At 44.0% G+C, this 23,092-nt stretch overlaps 1 protein-coding gene across 2 annotated transcripts in view; it reads right to left on the reverse strand.

Annotated features, from left to right (window-relative positions):
* The window catches only part of BICC1 (BicC family RNA binding protein 1), an 89,700-nt gene extending 68,007 nt beyond the window's left edge, over positions 1 to 21,693 (reverse strand). The window contains exon 1 of one of the 2 annotated variants that reach the window (XM_038140274.1): positions 21,311 to 21,693. In XM_038140274.1, coding sequence (XP_037996202.1) covers positions 21,311 to 21,512 — 202 coding nt within the window. In that variant the 5' untranslated portion in view covers positions 21,513 to 21,693. Of the gene's footprint in view, positions 1 to 20,459; positions 21,237 to 21,310 lie in introns of those variants that run through there. The other variant, XM_038140275.1, reaches the window with a different exon arrangement.
* Between the last annotated feature and the right edge of the window lie 1,399 nt (positions 21,694 to 23,092).

Here is a 23,092-nt window from a genome sequence, read left to right on the forward strand (position 1 = left end):
AATTTCAAGCTACACAAGCAAGCAGCAAAGTCACAGGTTCATTAGTGCTTCATGGAGAAGTGCTCTACACTCCAAAGGATGCACCATGGCTCGAGTATTACAAAACTGAGCTCAGGCTGCATATGACAGAGCCAAAGCAAAGAGACCACGAGTCAGTCATCTAAAGGTTAAAATAAACCCAAACCAAAATCTTATCTGGCAGAACACACAGTGATATTTATTCCAATACCTCAATGCTACTGAGATTTGTCCCTCAAAGATCCCAAAGCTCTTTCTGAAATTGAACACAGACATGCTGGAAGCACACATCACTAAAGGCTACACACAGAGAGAAGTTTTAACTGCCCCTTCACCTTAAAGCACTGATCTAGGCTGTTGGCCCTCTTCACATGGTGACTCCTCCCAAATCTGGGCTTATCTCAAGAAAATAAAATTAGACAAGGACGCAAATTCTGCAGCGCTTAAATAAAAATAAATTAACGTCTTATAGAGATAAAGATTATGAACAACTTTATAGCTCAGCTATCAAATCCTGTGTGTATTTTTCGGCCATGCTTTCATATAAATTAACATGCTCAAGATAATTTCTTGTGGTTTCCAAGCTGTGTCTTCTGGCTGCAGGGGAGACGTATGGAAATGCAAAGCTCCCTCCACCCAAAGGCTCCAAAGAGATGAGTCTTTAGAAATCCAGCTGCATTAACCATTGGATTCCTTGTGATTGCCACCTCCTGGAGGCAAGGTCCTGCCATAGGGGAGCTGAAACACTCCAGAGGGACTGCAAAGTCCTGGCAACACCTTTGAGCTGCTATACTTGAGAGGCCAGAGGAATCTCCATTTGCACTTTTCAGTGCTCAGGAAGCAACCCCACAGAGGGGTGAAGCCCCCAGCAGAGGCCCGGGCTGCTCAAAGCCATCCCAACACTGCTGTGGGCATCAGACTAACCCTAAATAAACATCACTGGAGAGTGTGTGCCCCAAGACTTGAAAGCCAGCCTTTGTGGGCTGCTGAACCTTTTATTCAACCCCTATGAAACCGAGTGAGGCGTTTGAGGACCGGGCAGGAAGTGGAGAGCTGAAGTTATGTTGCCTACACAAACAGGCCCAAAATATGTTCCTCAAATCCTAAGATTCCTTTCTTCTCAAGCACAAGCAAATCACTGACTACAGTGTACAATCTCAAAGACCTGCCTCTGGCCCCCTGCTATCTAATTTGTATTTTTATGGACTCAAAGCTATTTCTACAACTGCTGTTTACAAGGAATATATAAGTGAGGAAAACTCTACAAAGCTGCATTTACACAACCTTGTGATACAGTGCAGGAAATGCTTAAGCTAAATTAATGACCACAAGAAAACAAGAAAGCATTGTTTTGTGGTTAGACAACTGTAATTCTGAGTTACACAACTCATTTATCTAAAAACCTCGACTGTTTCTGATATTAAATTCCCCTTTTTTATGTTCAAGACTCAGAATAAGTCCTGCTTAGAAGAGCTGATATGATACAAACCCCTTTAAGTTCATGCAAAATAAACTGGAAAGAAACTTGTAAACTTAAAGGATATAAAATGTCAAGTGTGGGGAAGTGAAAAATTAAAACAAAGAATGTGCAATTTCTGCCAAAATCTAGAAAAACAAACAATAACAAGTAAGGAACTAATATTTGGCCCACTTCTACCTCCAGTTCCTGCGTGGGGGCTTTAGCTGAAGAAATATCATATTTTTGCAAACAAAAGAGGCTTAAGTAGCAAGATGTTAGTGCAGCTGATTTAATGCAATGCTGCTTTCAGAACTCTTTTACCATTTTTGCTCAACGTTATGCAATTTGAATCTTTTCCGTAAACGCTTGTCATTTTTTTTCTGTATTACGCCAAAAATCAGCTCCTTTTCCAGTAACAAATACAAAACCAATTCTTTATCACCAAACACAGAATGACATTACCACCTATTCATGAAAACCACTATGGGCTGAGCATTGTGTAACATCCCTCAACACGTTGCACTTGCAAAATATCCCAGTTTTTATAAATATTGCCCATGTGTTTCATGCTTTCATAAAGCTTTTGCCAAAACACTCACTTTTTAAGTGACATGGAAAGCTTAGTAATGTGGAAGGAATGTCAGTGAACCAAAGAGAAAAATCAAGTCTTCTTTCAAACCTTGCTATTTGCCCTGTTACCTGGCAATTGGTGTTCTCTGGAGTAACCCTAATTAACCAACATAATTAATGCACACATCCAGATCTGTTGAGGCTGAGCTGACATGGAACACTCAGCAATTTTATAGTACCTTTTATAAGCAAGGTATGTCACTCTCAGGACTTGATAGTGAATAAAACCAAAACCACAGCCCGTTTTTGGACAAAAAAAAAAAAATCCTAGCAGTGTGTCATCTGATAATTAGATAATGATTAGATTGCTATGGTAGCAGGTAAGTTAGACTGGAAACCACAGGAAAACAAGCTTTTACTGAAAAGGTACAGAACTATTGATGAGGTTCTTTTCAAGAAGACCAAGAAATAAGTAGCATAAAACATCAACTTATGTATCAAAGAAGCCTGGCAAAAGGAAAAATATTATCCAAAAGTCTTTAACATAAGCACAGGCAAGAGCCATACACAGGGAACACTAGAAGGGATTGCTCTTGAGAATAATTCTAGCTAGGAATGATAAAGACAGCCAATACAGGAAAAGGGGCTCTTTTATTTATTTATGGAGCCACGTTTGCTCCTGAGAAATCCCTAACTGCGTGTGACTCATATGATGTAAAGCACAAGCAGGCACATACATAAAGTACTTCCAATTGAGCCCTACAGCCAGGGTATTTTTAATTTACAATAACCACATCTGTATGCTGGGATGTGGGAAAACAAGGCCGCCGTGCAAACGCGTGATTTCTAACTCAAACAACAGCTTTGTTTCCAACGGCAAGGGGGCTTTGAACTGCAAACCTTCCTAAGGAAATACAGTCCACTTGAGAGCTGGGGGAAGCAGCTCAAAGTCAGCATTCCCAGACATAAATAAGCATGTACTGGGGTCAGTTTTCCCTGAAAGAAACAAGTTACCCATCAATAAGAAAAATGAACGTATGTGCGTTTGCAATAGCCATCAGTAGTTTCTGCAACCAAAAACAAACCATGTGAGTGCTTTATGTTCAACAGAATGAACGAAAACCAAGCCCCAAGCACTCGGTTTTGCTGCAGAGTAAAAATATAATGGCACTGCTGCCACTTGACAGGCAAGGGGAAGTTAGCTTTGTACTTCAGTGAAAAACAATCACCACCCTGGAGCACAGATTGGTCAATGCCCCTTATGTGCCCACATTTGGCTACTGTTTCCAGTAAACACCAGCTAGTAAACACCAGTAAACACCACTAGTTCATTTTAAAAACAAAAACAAAGCATCCAACAAAGCCTTGTTCTAGTCCTAAGCAGACCCAGCTAAGAAATATTTTAAAAAACTGCTTTAGGTTTTCATTCTCTATCGAAATGTGTAATAGGAGTAATGATGAACAATGAATAGCAGGAGCAAAAGAGCCCCAGTAAAAATCACACAGTTTATGTAAGAGGTGAACATGCTGTAACTCAGCCTCGCTTTCTCTCTGATGACAATTTCAAGCCATGTAGTTTTACAACACCAAATTGCAATTCATGCAGGCAAGCATCACAATCACAGAAAAATCTGCCATTTTTCAAGTCCTCCATTACTTCCTCAAAGCTTTATCAAGCCCTTAGCAAAGAATTCTTTCACACATTGGGTGAGATTTAGACTTCTTGAAAATTCTGTAAGTTAACTTCTAAGTTTTTTTTAAAAAAGTAAACATATAAAATATATAACAAACACAAAATAACATCTAATGCTTCTTCCTCTTATAATTTAACAAAAAAACCCTCCACAGAACAATCTCTTAAACCATGTTGTTCTCAGTGTATTGAGCCTCTGGCATTTATTTCAGCATTTGTAATCACACAGAGGAGCTCAGGATCCAAAAAGCCAGGTCAGCAGTCCCACAGGTTTTCAAGAACTATGCAAAGCCTGGAATAATGCTGAATAAGCCACAAAGCCATCCAGGAAAAAAATAAAAACAAAGCTGTACCACCAGCTGAAAACTGAAAATTTAAGGTTAAATATTTTACTCAAAATTGCCAACGCCACAATTATTTTCCTGAGAAGGAGGGAGAGGACAGATCATGGAGCCCTTGAATATGAAAACGCTTGCTACTGAGGAACAGAAGAGTTAAAAAAGCCATGACAGCCTTTGCTCTTCACCATCCAGAACGCTCTGCTTTAAAAAAAAAAAAAAATTGTCCACAAAAGATTCCAAACATTCTTCCTCCATTACAATTATATAGATTTCAAGATGTTCCACAACGTGAACCAAAGCTTTGTGCAGTGCAAAGCAGCCAACAGAAAAATTACATTCTTCCTGCAGTTAAAATGGATTAGATTTAAAACCAAGCAGAAAAGGAAAAAAAATGGAGGACTTGCTGCTCTAGTTCCTCTGCTGAATGTTTGGAAAGTTCATGTTTCAGGAGTCTTTAAGCAGAGTAAACTGCAGTGGAAGAGGAAGGAGGTTAAGCACTAAGTTATACTGGTAAAATCAGGGATCTTAAATCACAAATGCATCGAGAAAGGGTAGCAATGAGTCCCCACAGAGAGAACTGCAGCCATGCTCAGCCCTGCTGTCACACAGCACACACAAACACCACCAGGGAAAACGGGCATTTCCAGCTCAGGAAAATCCTCCCCACAGTGCAAGCGTCCACTCCGAATAAACTGCATTATGCCTCCTGCAGAAAAATGGCAAACACAGCCCTACCCACACATGATAAGTATTAGGCAAAGCCTCCTACTATTGACTTTATTTAACTGGGTCTTCCTTGAGTTGCAATTAATCCCAAGGAATTTTCCAAGTTCCTAAGTTTGCAGAGACTGTGGGTGATTTTTATACCAAGCCTGTTTTTGCAGTTGAAAAAAGTCCATATACTCAGAGAAACGCAAGCCCAAGATTCAACCACCACCTCCTGATACTGAAATCCAGATATTCTAAGAAAACCATAAAATTATGAATACAGAGACCTTATTTACTCTAAAGACAATACATACCATCATCAATAGCACCTAATCTTGAGCTCAAAAATAATACAGAAGTATCAACTGCACATAATTTATTGCATAGATGCAATAGTACAAGCATGACCCACCAGATGTGGCTCCAATCTTCACAATTCACGCTGTTCTTGAGATAAACATGACAGTATTGTGCTTCCTACTGTGCCCACAGAGACTTTATCCCTTAATTTATGCTTCTTCCTTCATGCTGTTTTTTTACCAGCGCTATTTCAACTATTTGAGCTGTTCCTTTAAAACAGAATTTGGTTATTGTTTGCTTTTTTGGCACATTACTAAAAACAATGAGGCATTGCATACAATTAGCACTAATTAAGTAGTATGGAGACCAGTAGATAGTTCTGTGAGGACAAGCATGTAAGTTTATAATTACTCTTGTGGAGGAAAGGACATTGTAACAGCCACAAGTTACAGTCAAAAAGCTCACTAGACTCTGAAAGTTTCTGCCTATCTCAACCATACATAATTAAAAAAAAAAAAAAAAACAATAACAAAAAACCCCCAGAAAACAAAAAAACCCCACCCCAAACCATCTAGAATTAACAGAAGTGAAATTCTGGAGGGTATACTCCATTTCTGGAGTTCATAAGCCATTATTATTAAGACTGCCAAAAAAAGCAACGTTTCCTGTTTGCATTTTTTTCTTCTGTTTTGATTTTGGTTGAGTTTGGGTATTCTGTTACAGCTCAACTGGGTTTCACCATAAAATAGTTTTCAGCTCTTTAAGTTGCTATCCTGAAATCATGAGACTGCTTGGCTACCACAAACCCACAGCCTTGGCAAAACCGATTTGCAGATATTGATAGAAATCTTCTCTGCAACCTGATGAAAAATAATCATCAAATTTAAGGTGTCAGAAGAAAAAAATTTGTCTTAGAAAAAAAAGCAGATAAATTTCTGTTGCCTAAGCTGTCATAGTGAAATGTTAACCAGCTCTCACTCTGTCTACATGGAGCCCACTTGCCCACAGATCAGAGAAGTTTCTCCAGAAAAGAAAACTATTCTTCCATTGCTGAAGAAACAGCACCAGGGAGCTGAGACAGCCCAAGCACCAGTCCCCCAAGGTGTTCAGTCCACTTCCATCTCTATATGGCAGTAATTAACCAGTTCCTGCCAGAAACATCCCAAACCAGTCTGTATTTGAGCAAAAGGCGTTGACCTGGGTTCCACCTGCAGCAGTAACCACCACTTACAGCACAACAAACAACTGTCATTAGAGCACATTTAAAAAATTGAATTGAGAGCTATTTAACTTACCAGAAAAGGTGTTTTCCTCCTAAACACCCTCTTTACCTCTACTTCTATCCTTAAAAATGTTGAGATACTCTTCCTCCAAATTCAATAAGGCTTAAATCATGGACTACCTCAAAAGAGAAATTGACTTTGTATTTCTGAGGTAAAAGAAATACAGCCCAAGAGCAGAATGTTTGAGAAGATGACATCACTTGGGAATCACAAGAGACCACAAAGATAATTATATTTTATAATTAGAGAACCATATTTTCACTTGGGCTGGTGTTAAACCCTTTTATGGGATTAAAGTTACTCAGACATTACTAAGAGCACATTCTTACTCCTTTGATTGTTAAAATGGTGGAAGAAAGGTTAAATTGCAACAAAATGCTAAACACTAAAGACTTTCAAGTGTTTCAGAATGAGAAGCTCCATCTATAAGTTTTCCATTACCTTCACACAGCCAGGTAAAATTGATCTACTTTACAAACACATATATTCCCCCAATTACTTTTTATTCATTTGCAAGTAATTAAGATGGGTAAAACAGCACAACACCAATACCTTACAAAGTGACTACACTCCTAAAGTCTCTAGTTATCCAGAAGATTGAAAAATTCTTTCATGGCTGTGGCTCTTCTCTTCAGAAAAAATGCAAATCCATGCTGACCAGCAGCTCCACACCACGGTCCTCCAGTTCACATCTTTACCATGGAAGTCAACATGCACTGCCATCTGACTTTGCCTTATTGCAGAAAACAGCATGCACCCAAATACCAAACATCCCAACCATCCTGCTACTGCCTCCATTCCAGGGAAGCAGGCCTGATGAGCCAGAGTAGCTGCTTTGGAACACACATCACACAGAAAGAACCCATCCTGGGTAGGTACACAGCAAAGCACTGACACCAAAGCCAACACTCAAAGGACACGTTCACCAGTGATCTGTACACTATCTGAAAGAGCAGCTGGGAGAGGATGGAAAAAGGCTGTGATCATCCAGCCCCTGCAGGCTCCCAGCTCTCCCTGCCTGCCCCTGGCCTGCTCTCACTCACATGAGGAGGAGCAGCCCCAAGTCTGGGTACCAGGTGCAGAAACACTGTGCTCCAAGTGATCCCGATCCATCACGCTGCTGGGAGGGGGCAGAACAGAGCTGGTGAGTGGTTCCTCCTCCTCTCCTCCCATAAAACACTGCAAACAGAAGGAGAGCAGGAGAGAGGCTGAACAGAAGCGCTGAGCAGCTCCTCTCCCGACAGCGTGCCTGGCTGCCGTGCAATGTATGGGGAGATCCTTCCTGTGCACATCCAAAGCTACTGGACTTGAATAATCCTCTTAGTCACGTCTCCCTTCGCCTCTCGGGTCCTGAGATTTCCCACTCTGAAATTTCCTATCTGTCTGACAGACTTGGCTGTGCTGCCCTGCTCTAGCCCTCTGCTCTGGCCAGCCTGCACGGGCAGCTGTGTCACTCTTTCCTTGAGCGCAGCCACTCGCTGCTCCCACGCCTCGCTCCATCTGCCCTGGCCAGACCACGCTCCGCTCACTTGGAGAGGAACATTCCTTTAACTCACGCAATGCAGAAAGCAGGAGCGGGGAAGAGAGACACCAAAAGCAGCCTCAGGCAGCACAGAGCTGCAGCACGAAGCTGACAGCACTTAATTCTTTAACACATTATTAAAACCAGTCTCAAACTCTCTGCTGGCTATTCAAGCCTGGAGGGAAGGCAGTGCCAACAGAAGCTCTGCAGTGATACAGGAGAGACACCCAATGAAAAGATTCTTGTAAATATGCAGCTGATATCCTCTAAGGAAAAACGGTGTACTAGCATTTTACATTTTAATTGATTTGCATTATATTCTCAAGTCAAAACACCAGGAACACTCAGCTCGCTACACAAACACAGAAGACACTTCCAATGACATATAAACCAATTTAAAAAAACTTCAGTCGAAGGAATATGAGACTTGGTGTCCCTTTTTCAGGATGAGTAAGCACATCCATGGGTGAGAAGTGCTATAGAGTGGTGAAATATTAAATTAAATTAGACGGCCTTTGTAAAGGTAAAATTCATCTGTTGTCTAAATTGGCATCTTTCAGGTGATAAATACCTAAAACAATACTTAAAATCCAGGAGAATAATCTTCTAGCACTCACTTCCCCCAAACATTTACAAGACCACAGAATATAAAGTTTTTTAAATGTTTAAATAGATACAAAACTTTGCAATATCCTACTCTTTTTTTTTTCCCACAGCTTAAATGATTCCTCATGTCTCAAACACTGGAATGACTTTTTTTATTTCTGCCAAGTCTCTGAACAATCTAAAGATGTCACTGAAGACCACTTAAAGTCAAAAACCTGAGTGCTGCTAAGCAACCCAGAAAACATCATTACATGTTCAATTGTTTAGTGCATTGAAAAATTTCACACATATTGAGAGTCCATGTATTCCGCACTCTAATGATGGTAATGTCTTCCACACAGAGGAAGAAAAGAAAATTCCGCAGAATATGTTCTTATTTCAAAAAGGAATTGCTTATAAAGAACTAAAGATTTGATCAAATTTATTCACTGTTTCTGCACATGGAACAGATTAGAAACAGATTCTCTCTTATCCACTATTTTATACACACTCCGGAAACAAATTTACTAAGGAAAAACAGCACTTGTGTTTGTTTAACTAAAAAACTAAAGACATACCAGGATTCTTTTCCACTATATAAAACAGTATTTTAAAAATGTATTCCACATCCCGACTCTTTAAATCAATGCTATTTTAATTGCTCCAGCTGCATATAAACAAAGGCCATCTAAAGTAATTTAATATTTCACCACTCTGTAGCACTTCTCACCCATGGATGTGCTTACACATCCTGGAAATAGGGAGACCTTTCCTCATATTCCTTCAATGAAAAGGATTTCCATATCCCAGCAAGGGGGACATGCAAATGTATCCTTCATTTCAATTGCACACAAATACATGTGTGTTTTTCCATTTAAATATAAGTGTTACACACACACCGGCATGGTTTTAAATACAGGTGATTTTAACCCCTTTCTGTTCAGCACATGGCTCATCTTTCACTCATCGTGGCTCTGTACCACAGTGTAATGCTCTGCACAAGAACTCCTTTACAACAAAGCTCCTGGTTTAATTACTCTGCATCCCAATTTATACACCCTCAAGGAACACAATCTCACCATAAGGAACATAGGGGGTATCTTCAGAAGAAATGAATTTAAACATAAAAATGTTTCACTGCATCACTTATAATGGACTTAATATTTACTTTGGAGTTATGAATTCCATTTTTCCATCTCTCAAGATGCTTGGTTTTAAGTTACCAATCTTGTATATTCAACTGCCATAAATTTATTGCAGGCACAGACTGAACAGAACAGAGCCAATCAAAACAGACATAATCAAAGCCCTCCATTCATACAAAGTGATTGGCAATAAGGTAAAAGGCATACTTAAAGGTTACCACTAATTCAGAGTGGTAACACAGATTCCCCAAACCAAAGTTTGCTTAAAATGTAAAAAAAAAAAAAAAAAATCATCACCTGTACATAGAATTAAAAAATGTTTTATGAACAAAAAAGAGAGAGGTGAAAATCTATTTAAAACTTTGGTATAAGTGGCAACCTCACCATGGATCTTTAGACTATCAAAACAATCAAAAAAATTTAAAGGTTCATATAGCAAGGTGGCACAAGAGACAACGGCAGAAGCTGATGCCCTGGAAGTTCCATCTGCACATGAGGGAGAACTTCCTTACTGTGCAGTGACCGAGCACTGGGACAGCCTGCCCAGAGAGGGTGTGGAGCCTCCCTCCCTGGAGATGCTCCAGACCCAGCTGGACACAGTTCTGTGCCGTGTGCTCCAGCATGAACAGTGGGGCAGGACCAGCGACCCCCTGTGCTCCTTTCCTGACCCATTCTGGGATGTGTGAGCTAAGAACAGCACAGACACAGCACATGTTCCAGGAAACAAAAGCAGCACCTCAAAACAACAGGATAAATCATTAGTGTTACCAACTTCTCCCTCCAGTTATCTTTTAGCATTGCTTCTTTCAGAGCAGATTTACTTGGCTTTATACTGATTTTCAGACTTGTTGTACTGGAGACCATTCAGCTCAGCTTGATTATAAAAATGTTGCAAGTTCTCCTCACAAGGAAATCTAGCATAAATCCTTTCCAAGAACCAAGTTCAAACAGATGAAGCCCATGATCTGAGCTGTTCCACAAGCAGCAGAATGGTATGTTGGGTTTGTTCTGCTTGTCATCTCATCACTAGTATGGACAATCATTCAAGCTTTTACACTTGGTGCCAAGTAAGTGAGAAAACACATAGCTCAATCTTTTTAAGTACATAATTTGAACTTGCAGATATATTTCACTTGAATGATCTGGAACGAGGCTTTGTGTTTTCTTTCCTTGGCACTCTTATTTATAGCTTTTTGCTTTCAAAACCTCTGCAATATCTTAGCAGCCAAATCCAAATCCTGTGCCATTCTAACTCCTACAAATAGAAGTTATTTTTGCAAGTCAAAAAGCTGTAGAGAAGGGCTGAAAGTCGTAAAAGAATTATCAACCCATAGCTTCTTAACGTTTTGGGCAGGCACACAGGAAAACAAACAAAACAACCAGAAAAACTTTTCTATGAGATGGGAGAAAAGAAGTACCTATAAACCCCAGTATAATAAACATTCCTCAGCATCTACATACTGCAAGCCTGACAATAACCACCTAAGCACAATGATTGCTGCTTATTTTTCCTCGAAAACCCTTCTTACAGACCCGATTCATATCACATAGTTCTAGGGGAAAATGGAACCAAGATTTTGCAAAGCCTCCCAGACCTGGCCTGCAGAAAAGTTTAGTAAATGGAAAAGGGATGGAATGGATGGCTCATGTCTCACTTGCAGCTACACACGTTCCCAACAAGCAAAAAAAAAAGCCAAAAGAGGAATGGGGAATCACTATTTTCATATATTTGAGAAAAAGCTTCTCCATAAAAGTTTATCAAGTTTTATACATAAGGAGTATTTTTCACAAGTTTTATTGCAACCTTTACACACCAGGCAAGCCCTGGAATTGCAACAGAAGAGGGAATGGAGCTGCCTTGTGGCTGGCACCAGCTACACTGACCAGCTTCCTACCTCTGGGAAAAGGCTCAGCAGTCAAATCAGATGGGGCAAAGAAAAGCAATATTTTCAAAGTCTCCAAGCAGTAAACCAGAGAATATTCCTTCCAGTCCAGTAAAATTTCTACCAGGCTGCACTGGAGCCCTTCTAGAAATGGTAACAGCTAAAACATTTAGCTGCACACAAAACTATCACTTATCAAGGGCTAACTACATCTTCAGATGGCAGATTGTGTGGGTGTCCTGGAAAGCACCTCCTCAAGCCACCAGTGTGCCCCAGAAGTTCACAGCCCCTAAAAGAATGGGACAAAATCTAATCTTTAAAGGTCTAGGATATATCAACCTGGGCAATTCTTAAAAAAAAAAATGTAAACAATAAAAAAAAAAAAGAGCTTTACCCCACAGCATTTCTAAACTGTTGATCTCAAGATGCCAAATTCAAGACACAGCTGCTGGCAGCTGGCCATTTGGGAGGTAGTCAGAATGACTGGAAATCTCATGCCTTTAAAACGCATCATCTATTATTGTCTTTCTCACCACAAGTGATACATTCATAAATACGTTTTTTAAAAACCTTTCACCCTCGAAGGAAAAGAAATGTAAAGAACTTGTTATTTCCTGTTTGTTGTCACTCACATGTGCAAGAAAGACACTTCCAGGAAGGATAAATTGAGCAACATGTCCTTCTGTGGTTTACACAACAGAATCCAAGCAGCAGAGATAACAGGACTGTGCTCCAACCCCAGCTGCACTCCCAGGTCCTGTTTTCACAGCTTGCTCACATACCACCAGCAGGAACACAAAGCTCAGGAGGATGTGGTGTAACCCAGAGCACAGCATCCCTGAACTGCACCCCTGGAGCCAGCCAGGCCATGCAGCCCACGGCCAGCTCCCACTGCTCGGCCCCTGAGCACCCAGTCAGTTTATCCCATCCCCAGAGCAAACCCTGATAGAGCCTCAGATAGAGCCCCGAGCAGGTGGGAGGCTCACAGAGATAACCACAGCTACATCCTTGTGGGACTATCATCCCAGAAGCTGCCTGAAGGCAGCAAAGCAGCAGCACTCACGTGTTGCCACAGCAGATCCGTGTCCCAGCTCACCCAGCCAGTCTGCAGGGACCCTCCAGTTGTGCTCCTGTGAGCCAGAGCACCCCAACACCACAATCTGCAGCCAGACACAGCCCCCAGCACCCCTCGTGTGCATGAGAACCAAGACCTGCCCTGGCAGCAGCTGCCTGACCCAGCCATCATCTTGCCTTCCTGCAGGGATCTTCCTGGGGGCCAGCACAACCAAATCCTAACAGGACTGCCAAAGGTGGGGTCTACAGACCAGTCTTCCCAGCAGATGTTTCTCAATGCCCTGAGGAAGGCAAATTGACTCCTAACTCAATCACAATTTTATCAACTACAGAGAATGCTTCAGGCTGCAAACTGCTATTTTTAATACTGCTGTCTGATCAAGGATTTACCTAAAAGGGTATTTTTAGCCATCTCCAAAACCTAACATTAATAAACACTGTGTTTTAATATAATAGTCCAATCTCAGATTTAGTATTTTAACTCAACAATTGAAATTTTAGTTAAGAATTCTTTAACTTCTTTGCTGTCCAAAAAAGACAGCAGTGACCTCACTTCAGCACTGAACACTGCAAAAACTGGAAAGTCTCCAGATTTTATGGATAATTTCCTTTTCAGAAAAAGAGGAAAAGTTATAAGATGACATTTTTTCTGCTTGTCCTGTCATTAGGCACCACTGAGAAGACTCTGGCTCCATCTGCTTATATCCTCTGACACACACAATCCATACAGGGTTCCCTGGGCCTTCTCAAGATTAAAGCTAAACAATCCCAGATGTCTCAGCCTCCCCTCCTGGGTCAGTTCTCCAATCCCTCAGTGGCGTTGTGGCCCTTTGCTGGATTTGTTCCAGAATGCTCATGTCTCTGTGCCACTGGGGAACCAGGGCTGGACCCAGCACTCCTGATGTGTCTCACCAGGGCTGCACAGTATGTCAGGCCCCAACCTGTGACAGTTTTCTCCCCTGGTGCAGCACTTCACTTTCCCTTTTGCTGTACTTCATGGAATTCCTTTGGGACATTTCTTCAGCTTGCCAGGGTCCCTGTGAATGGCTGCCCTCCATCTTCACGTTCATGATTAATTTTTCCTTGCAAGCAAGGCAGAAGCCCAGCAACCAGTTCCTGCTGTCAGTTCCTTGATCACCTGTCTGGAAGGCGTCACAAAAGCATTCCAGAAACCTCCTACATGGCTTGTGTGCTGCAGGCTCTTGTCCCAGCAGAGAACAGAGGGGTTAAACTCGTCCATGGGGATCAACTGCAACCAGGAGCCTTCCTCCAGATGTTTGGAGGCATCATGTGCTGCTTCTTCCCAACCAGATGGCCTGGAGCAGGCACCTGTAAAACCACCCAGCACTCCTGAGCCTGCACTCTCAAATGGCTGGTGGTGTGCTCCAAGGCAGAGCTCCCTGCAATCCTTCCACTCCCCCGCATAAAAGGGCAATGCCTCCTCCTCAGCATCCCACTCTGAGCACCCTACAGACCCTGCCACTGAAAGACTTCAGCCCCCAGAGCTATCCCATCATATCTCTCCAGCCTCAGGGAGATGGCAGCCCTGCAGTCCCACCTGTCTGCTACCCACGCATCACCATCAGGAGTTTCAGGGCTGTACCATGCTCGTGGGTTCCCAGTAAAGGTTTTCCTGGAATAGTCCTGCAGGCACACACCTATGGTGTGCCTTCCCAATTTCTGTGCCCTGGTGTCTATTACTTCAGCAGAGCTGCACAGCAGGAGAACAGCTAGGACAGAACAGTGTTGCTACCTGCCCATCAACCTCTCCATGAAATCTGGCTTACAGCAGAAAAATTACATGAAATTATGCAAGTGACTTTTCCAGACACTTAGTGTTCACAGTCATGGATTTGTTTTCAGATTTGTTTTCAATCCCTATCCATCACACCCATCTTTTTCTGCAGAGACATCAAGAGTTTTTCCACGGAATACCAAAACCTGCTTTCACACATGAGAGAACTCGTTGATTACTCAGATTCCTTAGGCTGTATTATCTAGTGAGATAACACTCTCACTCTGGAGTGTTCCTTCAAAACACCAGTGGAACTTGAACACGAAACTATTTATTCCAGTAAAGAGGATATCACTGCAAATATCTTTACACAAATCAGCTATAAAAGTCACCGAAACATGAACAGTTCCTTAGCCTCATGCAATACACTCATACTGCTCTGAGCCAGAGGCAAGAAACAAAAACAAAGACTGAACAAGAGCTGAGGCTATGGTCAAGGAATGGTTTGAATTGCTTAAGTCAAAATTATTTTAGAAACTATCACTGATTAATAGGTAGCATCTTAAAGAATAAAACCTTAAATTAAGTGCTTGTTCCTTCAGATAGCCTATTAGGTGTATGTGTTTTCTGTAGCTGAACTCCAGCTCGTGTAGTCATACCAGTTTTTAAGCTCAAAGTTCATGAAAGTCACCAAAGAGTCTTGACAGCAAAGGTCACTACTGTAAAAATATTTTTAAAAAAGCTATTAGTTCTTCAACACAGAGGTTTGAAATTAAAGAAAACTAGCATGTTTCATTGTTTGAGAGGCATAAAGCCAAGAGCCTGAAATGAGTACTCAAAATAGGACATATTTTCCAGTGGAGGTAAAGATTACAATATAACCAACAGGAATGTGCAAGCCAGCAATACTTAACTCAGCAGCTCATGCCAAACCATGATAGTCCCTTGTACTACTTGAACACTGAAACTTGAGAAAGTGGTATTATTACAATTGTTAATAGTGGAATGCAAGAACTACAAGTCACACAAATTCATTTCATGTATTTATTTTTTGTAGAAATAGACTATTCAGCACTTTAGGGATTTGAAAACCTAACAAAGAACTTTGATTCTTTTTTCCTGCTACATATAAGTTAAAAACCAAATGTAAATGCTATTAGGAAGGTTCCAATTTCCCCACAACTATGTCCTTGTATAGGTTATGCTGACACATTACAAGGAACAAAATATAATAAAAACCACCAACAGAAATCTCACAATTTAGTAGGAAAACCCAACATTTTCTTCCTCTAGGAAAAGCAACTGTGGTTAGGACCTACTAAAATAAAGAGTAAGCTATTTCAGCACAAATCTGGTCATAGACAAGACACAGTTCACAACCCTTGGAGCTCCAAGAGGGACATGGGAACTGTAAACAGGAGTATAAATCATCAGCACTCTGAGTATTTTTAACTTCAGCTACAAGCAAGGTACACTAATTATTTGAAGGACCACAGGACACGAAGTTTTATTGTACAGATTTCTAACACCATCACAAACACACAAATAAATCCAGGGGAATATCAATAATTCCTGCTTAGCCATTCAAACATAAAACCCCAAAATAAATTTAACATGGAACTTGCCCTCCCTGCACAGGCACCATCACAGGAACATTACAATTGCATGTTAAGCAGCCAACTTGCTCAAAATTTGTATCTTGAGGGTCCAGCCTCTAATAAAACCATTGTTTGTAGCACTCAGCAGAAGCCTGAATCTCTTGGAATAGCTGTCTTCTTTAGCACATTCCAATAAAAGTGCTTTGCTTCCCCCCCACTCCACTTCCCCCAGGCTTTGCCTGCCACACGTATCGATTTCTCATTCTCTGCAGATGAAACAAACCCGTGCAGGAGACCATGAAAAAGTACTGAAGTAAACTTTCCAACAGTTATGCATTAAGCAGGGAAAGTATACTTGTTTAAACACAAGTTTCACCTGATGGATCAGCAAACAAAAGCTGGTTATCATCCAGACATCAGAAAGAGGCATTGCATGAGTACAATCAAGATCCGACAATGGTCTCTGAGTGACCTTTAGGCAAAGGAATGAACAATTTACAGTAAGTTTCATGTGGATTAAACCACGCCAAAAAAAAGTTACCCAATTATTCGTGCCACCTCCCCCTAAGAAAATTAGGGGTTGTTTTGGGCAGAAAATTACTAGCTGAGCATTTTTCTAGCTGCCCATGACAGGCAAAGAGCACCAAAACAGAGGGAGTAGGATGGGAGAGAGCTCTCTCAATGCAGTGTCCTGCTGCAACGGCAGGACAGAACTACACGAGGGCACCTCAGTGAGCTGCTTGCACTGACTGCTCATGCCGAATTGGTGACAGCACTTTTGTCCTTACTGCCTGGAAAGCAACCAGAGATCCACTATTATTTTTAGAATTGACACAATTCCTCTAATTCTGGCCTACTCCAGCTGACCTGTGACATAACCAACACAGTCACTACCACACTCAGTGCTGTTTTCCAAGGTGCCCACCTGGTCTCAACACAACCTGCTCTGTAAGATAAGCTTCAGAGCAACTGGGTGCTCTTCAGAGTTTCCTGGGCATGCAGGTCTGTGCTTTTCTTCACGTGTTTATCAATAAGCAATCGGACAAATGCAGAATTACCTTGTAAGGGAAAAAAATCCCAACAAAACCAATAAAAACAGAGTACAAAAAAACCCACCACCCATAAAGTTTTAGATCTCTAATTAAAATTACCCTGAGGAGTCCTCAAAATGAAAGATGATGCACAAAAAATACAAAACAAAGTGAAGAAATACAGAATTTTAACTAGCACGGTTTTTTACTTTAATGGAAGAGCCATATATAATATGGGCTCACACACCATTGCTACACTTAGATTCTTATTAAAAACAGCATGGATTTGTTTTTTTAGCAAACTACTATCGTGTGATAGTACATTATAAAGTCAAAAAGTATTTAACTGTGAGTGCTTAAACCACACATACCACATAAAAAAGCCCTACATCTGCTCAAGAACATGACAAAGAAAAAAGGATTATTTGAAATGCAAGATTGGCATAACTTTTTGTAACCAAGAAGAGAGAGACACCACGCAAGCAAAAAAAAAGGTGTTGTTTTCTTTGGTTTGGGTTCTTTTAATAATCATGGTCAACGTGTCTAGGCCTACTGATTGCTGCAACATCAACTGATAGATTAAACTTTTTGGACAGCTTTCCTAAGTTTACTGTTCTGCTTCTTTACAATAATATTCAGCTCCTATGGTAACAGGCACTCACACACTAAGTAAATCATCCCACAATATGAAGTCACCTGAGCATTAACCAGAATTTGTGCAGAGCAGCTGTAGTTAATTGGGCTACTAGGAAATACCATCTTCTGCCACTGCTGAAAAGAGAAGTTGATCTGTTTTACTCATATTGGCCTCCTAGAACAAAACCAAAAATCATTCTAGAAGTATCTGTTCACCAAGAAACTGATGAAGACAGGAGGCATAAGAGAGCTTACACCCCACTGTAAATACTGAGATTTCTTTATGGGACACAATTCCAGTCATCCACGTGCAAGTAATGAAACAGTCATACAAAGAAGATGGACACAAGGAGAAAATAGTTCTTATTTGCGAGGGGTTTACCACAGCTTTTGCAGTTTCTGATATTCCAAACAGAACCATTCAGGAAATACCAATACAATTTTAAAGTGGGGGCAGAAAAGAAAAAAATAAAGGTAGCAGAAGCATCCTCAAATCTAGCAAAAATTTTTGACACCTCAAGTCAGATCTGCAGTCTTGATTTCTGCTTCAGATACAACTGGTAGCAAACTACCTGCACCTCCTGTGTTTTGAAAGCGAACCACCGAGCTCTTGCTACAGCACTTGCTGCCGTTACTCTGCATCTCACAGGGAGGTGCCCCAGGCCCCCCACGAGCTGCAGAGGCTGGTATTCCCAGGTGAGCCTCGCTGGGATCAGCCCCAGCCCCCAGGAAACCGCCCACAAACTGTGGGAAAGATGAAAATAGCCACAGCAGCAGCACACATAAAACACAGCAATGCAAAAAGTAACAGGAGCACTGAGCTGAACATGGAGCTGCCACATATTCTTTCTCCCAGACAGTTTTTCTTACATTTCACGATGAGTACGGTAAACAACAGATGTTGATGAGCAAAAAAAAACCACCAAGGCACCCCCAAGCAAGAATGAGAACATTTCCTGATAAGTTCCTTCAACAGATGCTCCTGCAAACTTGGCTCTAAAGACAACTGAACTAAAGCCGATACATTCTCACTCTTCCATAATATAAGAAAGGTGTGGTGATTACTAGAAGATATTCTAAGATTTTTAACAATTTAAAAAGTAACTTTCCCAAATATAAACAAGCTATATAGTAGCTAGTAAAAGCAAAAGAGGTGCCTTTAAACTTCTAATAGGAACAAAAAGCTGTATTTACAGCAGCCTGAAATTTTAAACAAAGCATAAAAATTGGCTAAATTTTGGAAATAAGAAATCTGCTCATCATGACTTGGACTGAAAAGATGTTTCTTCTCCATTACACCATTTCTGCATACTTTAAGAACTTCCAGTGAAAGATCTGGTATTAGAAACCATAAGGAACACAACCCTACAAATTATCTAACAGAGGTTTGCTCCTGGAGGTGGTTCACACTGCTTCCTCTCCATTGTCCCTTTCCTAATAGGGCAAGTCAAAGCTTCACTCCCAAAAGACAGACACGAACAAAAGGTGGGGAGGGTGGGAGAAGTTAAAAAAATAAAATCAAATTTGGCTTGTAATCAGCAGCATAGCTGACTGAATTTCTGGGTACCAGGTACAGATCTGGCTTCACAATGTTCTCCCTGGCACAGCTGCTTGGTGCTTGACGTTCTTGTTAGTCAAGAGATGAGACAAATACTTGTAAAGCACGGAGAGGAAACTGAGAGGGCACTGACAGAAACTGACAAAATGTTTACCAAACAGTTCGGTTTTCTCACAGAAAGAACTGCTATGTTTGCTTCTCGCTTCCTAATAAACAGTTTTTCATTAACAGTAAACCAGACAGTTCAGATTTTCACATAAAGCCACTTATTTCCAAGTCCAACATAAACTTCCCACCACAACAAGGATAACTATCTGATATAAACCCTCCCCAAACCACCACCTGAAGAATGTGTATTCTAGACATGGCATACAGCAACCTCACATCAAAAAGCAGGCAGTACTCTGTTTTTATTTACTCACTATGGTCTATCATTAATATACTTTTCACTACTTTATTCTTCTTACAAAGGTAAGAAATAAAATCAGAAAAAGGAGCAAAGGAAAATATCACATTTTAACACTGGCTACTACTGGGTCACACAACCTATAGTGCATTTATCTTCTGCTTGGGAGCTTTGTTTACTCCTCCATGCTTACTACCTCAGGCAGTAGAAGAAAGGACTGTGTGTGGGGTGAGAGAATGGAAATTTATTTGGCTATTAGAGGAAAAAGTTAAGGCAACCTTCATCTTCTTACAGAACTCTAACTTTTGACCCTTCTCTACCACTTCTTACACAGAAATACCCATGTGGTTTTGGTTTTCAGACACTTTTGATGAGCACATCTTTATAAATAGTTGTTGCTGCTCTGTTTCTCCAAATTCCTTTCTCTTTACTGCATTACATAATGAGATTTTTCTACTAGCTCTCAAGTATTAACTGATTAAAGATTAACTCACCCCCAGGAGGGACCATCTCAATTAAAAAAATTCCAATCATTGTAGTCACCAAGTCAAACCGCAGCTCTTCAGTGACCAACCCAGCTCACCAGCTCCTGCTCTCCCGCTTGCCCCCACAGTCCCCCTTCTGCTGCTGCAAGGAGGAAGGCAGGTGCCCTGACAGGGGATGCTCATGTAGGGAGCACCTAAAGCTTCCAGTAAGTGACCAAAACGCCTTCTTTGTGACATGCCAGGTAAAACATTTGTCAAGGGTTTGTTCCGAAAATGTACACAAATATGTGAGTTGCCATGTTAGTGTAACATTAAATGTTTACCAAACAGCAGTTCCAAAGGGAAAAGCGCCCTCTTGAAACCACCACCGTCTCTTCTTGTTGATCCACACACACCCTGAGATTTGACACTGTAAGGCCTGAAACTCACCTCGGTTCTCACGGGCTCCTCAGACCAGACAGCAGGGAACACCCCGGGAGACTCACCCCGCTCAGCAGCATCCTCAACTGGTTCAAACCCACTCATGTGCTTTAGCAACAAAACCAGCAATTACTACTCCTGTTTTGTCAAAAGCTGCCTACGTAACTTCCACTGAGAGCAGATAATTCAAAACATACTGGGATAAAATATGTAGCCTCAAGGAAAGAAAAAAAACCTCCCAAAAAAACCCCAGACAGCGGAGCCGAGGGCCGAGCCGGTCCCAGGGCAGCGGCGGCCGCTGTCAGCTCTGCGGAGCCATCCCCGCTGCTCCGGCCGGGACACCGGGCTCCAGCGGCTCCCTGCGCGCCCGGCTGTTCCTCGAAAGCCGAGAGCCCGCAGCGCCCTGCCCGAGCGGGATGTCCCGGTCTCACAGACGGAGCTCCGAGGGACCGGGACCCCCCGAGCCGCAGCGGAGCGGGACGAGCCCCGGCAGGGCCGGGCAGCGGCACCACCCGCGACGCCGGGGCCGGCCCCAAGCGGCATCTGGCCGCCCGGGCTGCGGGGCCGGGCGCTCGGCTCCGCTCCGGGGGCACACGGAGCCGCTTGCCCCGGCAGAGCGGGAGCAGCCCCGGCCCGAGAGGCCACGACAGCGCCCGGAGCGGGGACCGGCCCGCGGGGCTCCCGCCGACCCAGGCCCGCGTCCAGCGCCCGGGGAAGGGGCTGACAGGACAGAGCTCTCGTTCCGGCAGCGAAGGGGGAGCCAGGACACGGCACGGCGGGGACCGGGGCCCCCTCTCGCCGCTGCCGGCCGCCGCCACCGCCCCGCGCCCCCCGGGCACCGCCGCCGCTCCCGCCCTCACCTTGGAGCATGGCCTCCAGTTTCTTCCTGTCCACCCGGAATCGCTCCTCGCCCCACTCGGGGCTGTGCAGGGGCCGCGGCGGCCCGGCCGAGTCCTCCTCGGAGCCGGGCGCGGGCGAGTCGGCGCTGCGCTCGCTGTTGGAGCCCGGGTCGGAGAGCGGCTGGGGCAGGTACCCGCTCAGCGGGTCGCACTGCGCCGCCATGGCGCTGCCCGGCGGCCGCCGCCCCGGGCCCCACTCGGCCGCCTCCCCGCGGGACGCTATCTGCCCCCAGAGCCGCCCGGCCGGCGCATCCCAGCCGCCGCCGCAGCGAGCCCCGGCGCCGCCCGCCTCTGCCCGCGGCTCCCCGCCGAGTGAGCGCGGCCCCGGCCCGGCGGCGTCCGCGGCTCGGCGGCGCCCCCAGCCCGCCCGCAGCCCGCACAGCATCCCCACCTCCATTGGGCCGCCGCCCGCCGGGGAGGGGCCGGGGATATCCCCGGCGGGAGGGGGCAGCGCCGCGGCCCCGGAGGAGGGCGGGGAGGCGCGCAGGGAGGGCACGGCCGGAGAGGGGAGATGCCGCCGCCCCCGGCGGCACCGCCCCCGCCTCCGGGCAATGGGCCGGGGTCTGCCAGCTGACAGGGTGCCCTGCCAGCCGGGATCACCCTGTCAGCCGGGATCCGGTCGCATTCGGCCACCCCCGACCCTGCGAGCGGGCCTGCAGCGACCGTGCGGTGCCGGGCGGCACACAGGTCAGGCGGGTGGCGGTCTGAGCTGCACCGTGCCCAGAGCCGATCCCGAATCGCGGGACCGGCTGGCCATGCCCTGCAGGTACTGCCGCGGCTGGCACATCCCGTCCCGCCGGGCAGCGCCCCGAATCCCCACTAGGGCGTTTCGCTGCACGAAGCATCGTGACGGAGAAGTGCCTTGTGCTGCTGCACCTCGAGAGACTGGGTTACACATCCCTCACCTTCCAGCAGAACCGCGTTCATCCACACCCAGAATCCCAGCTGGATGTACTCCGGCACAGTTCATACCACTTTGCGAACAGTTCGAGCCCAGAAGCACACGGTGGTGTAGAGGAAACATCAGCATGGGCTGCCACACGGGCCTGGTGGCAATGGTGGCATTTTGCTGTTCCCTCAGCTGGACGCTGCCCGGGAGCCCCATCACTGCCCAAGTGTGACTGTCCAAATCACCTGGACAAAGAGTGAAGCACGGTCACCCCGCTTTCTTTGGGTCTGTCTTGTTTCTGCTGAATCAGAGAAATCCTTTCTGACACAAAAAGTTACAGACCACACACTCCAACAAAAGCTTTCTGCTTCAAGTGACCACTGTTTTCTGCTATTTTACAGTCTGCTAGATAGAAGATGATCCAGCAGCACTGGGTCTGGAATCCCACAGGGTATCCTACACTGCAGTGCTGCAGAGCTGGAGCATCCATGCATTTCTGGTGGCCAAAGCAGGTTACTGGATGCACTCTGGGTGCAAACACAAAAATTAGAGCTAATGTGACAGTGAACTCACATCGTTGATAATATCAGCCTGAACGACCATGCTAACACTTATGAGGAGATTTGCTGGTACTCCAGGTAGGTCCAGGGACCTGCATTGTGCCCAGTCTCAACACGCACTCATTTTTACAAAGTTCCAGTTTGGGCTTCCCGAGTCTTCACCTATTTCCCACTTAGTTCTGTGACAGTATGAATTCTACAACGCCTAGGATTGCAGTTATGCATTATGAGCATGGAGTGAAGCATTCTCAGCCTCTGTGGATGCTAACCAGCAGCTTGCAGGTAACAACACAC

Source organism: Motacilla alba, chromosome 6 (genome assembly GCF_015832195.1).
Source record: "Motacilla alba alba isolate MOTALB_02 chromosome 6, Motacilla_alba_V1.0_pri, whole genome shotgun sequence".
Taxonomy (NCBI): domain Eukaryota; kingdom Metazoa; phylum Chordata; class Aves; order Passeriformes; family Motacillidae; genus Motacilla; species Motacilla alba.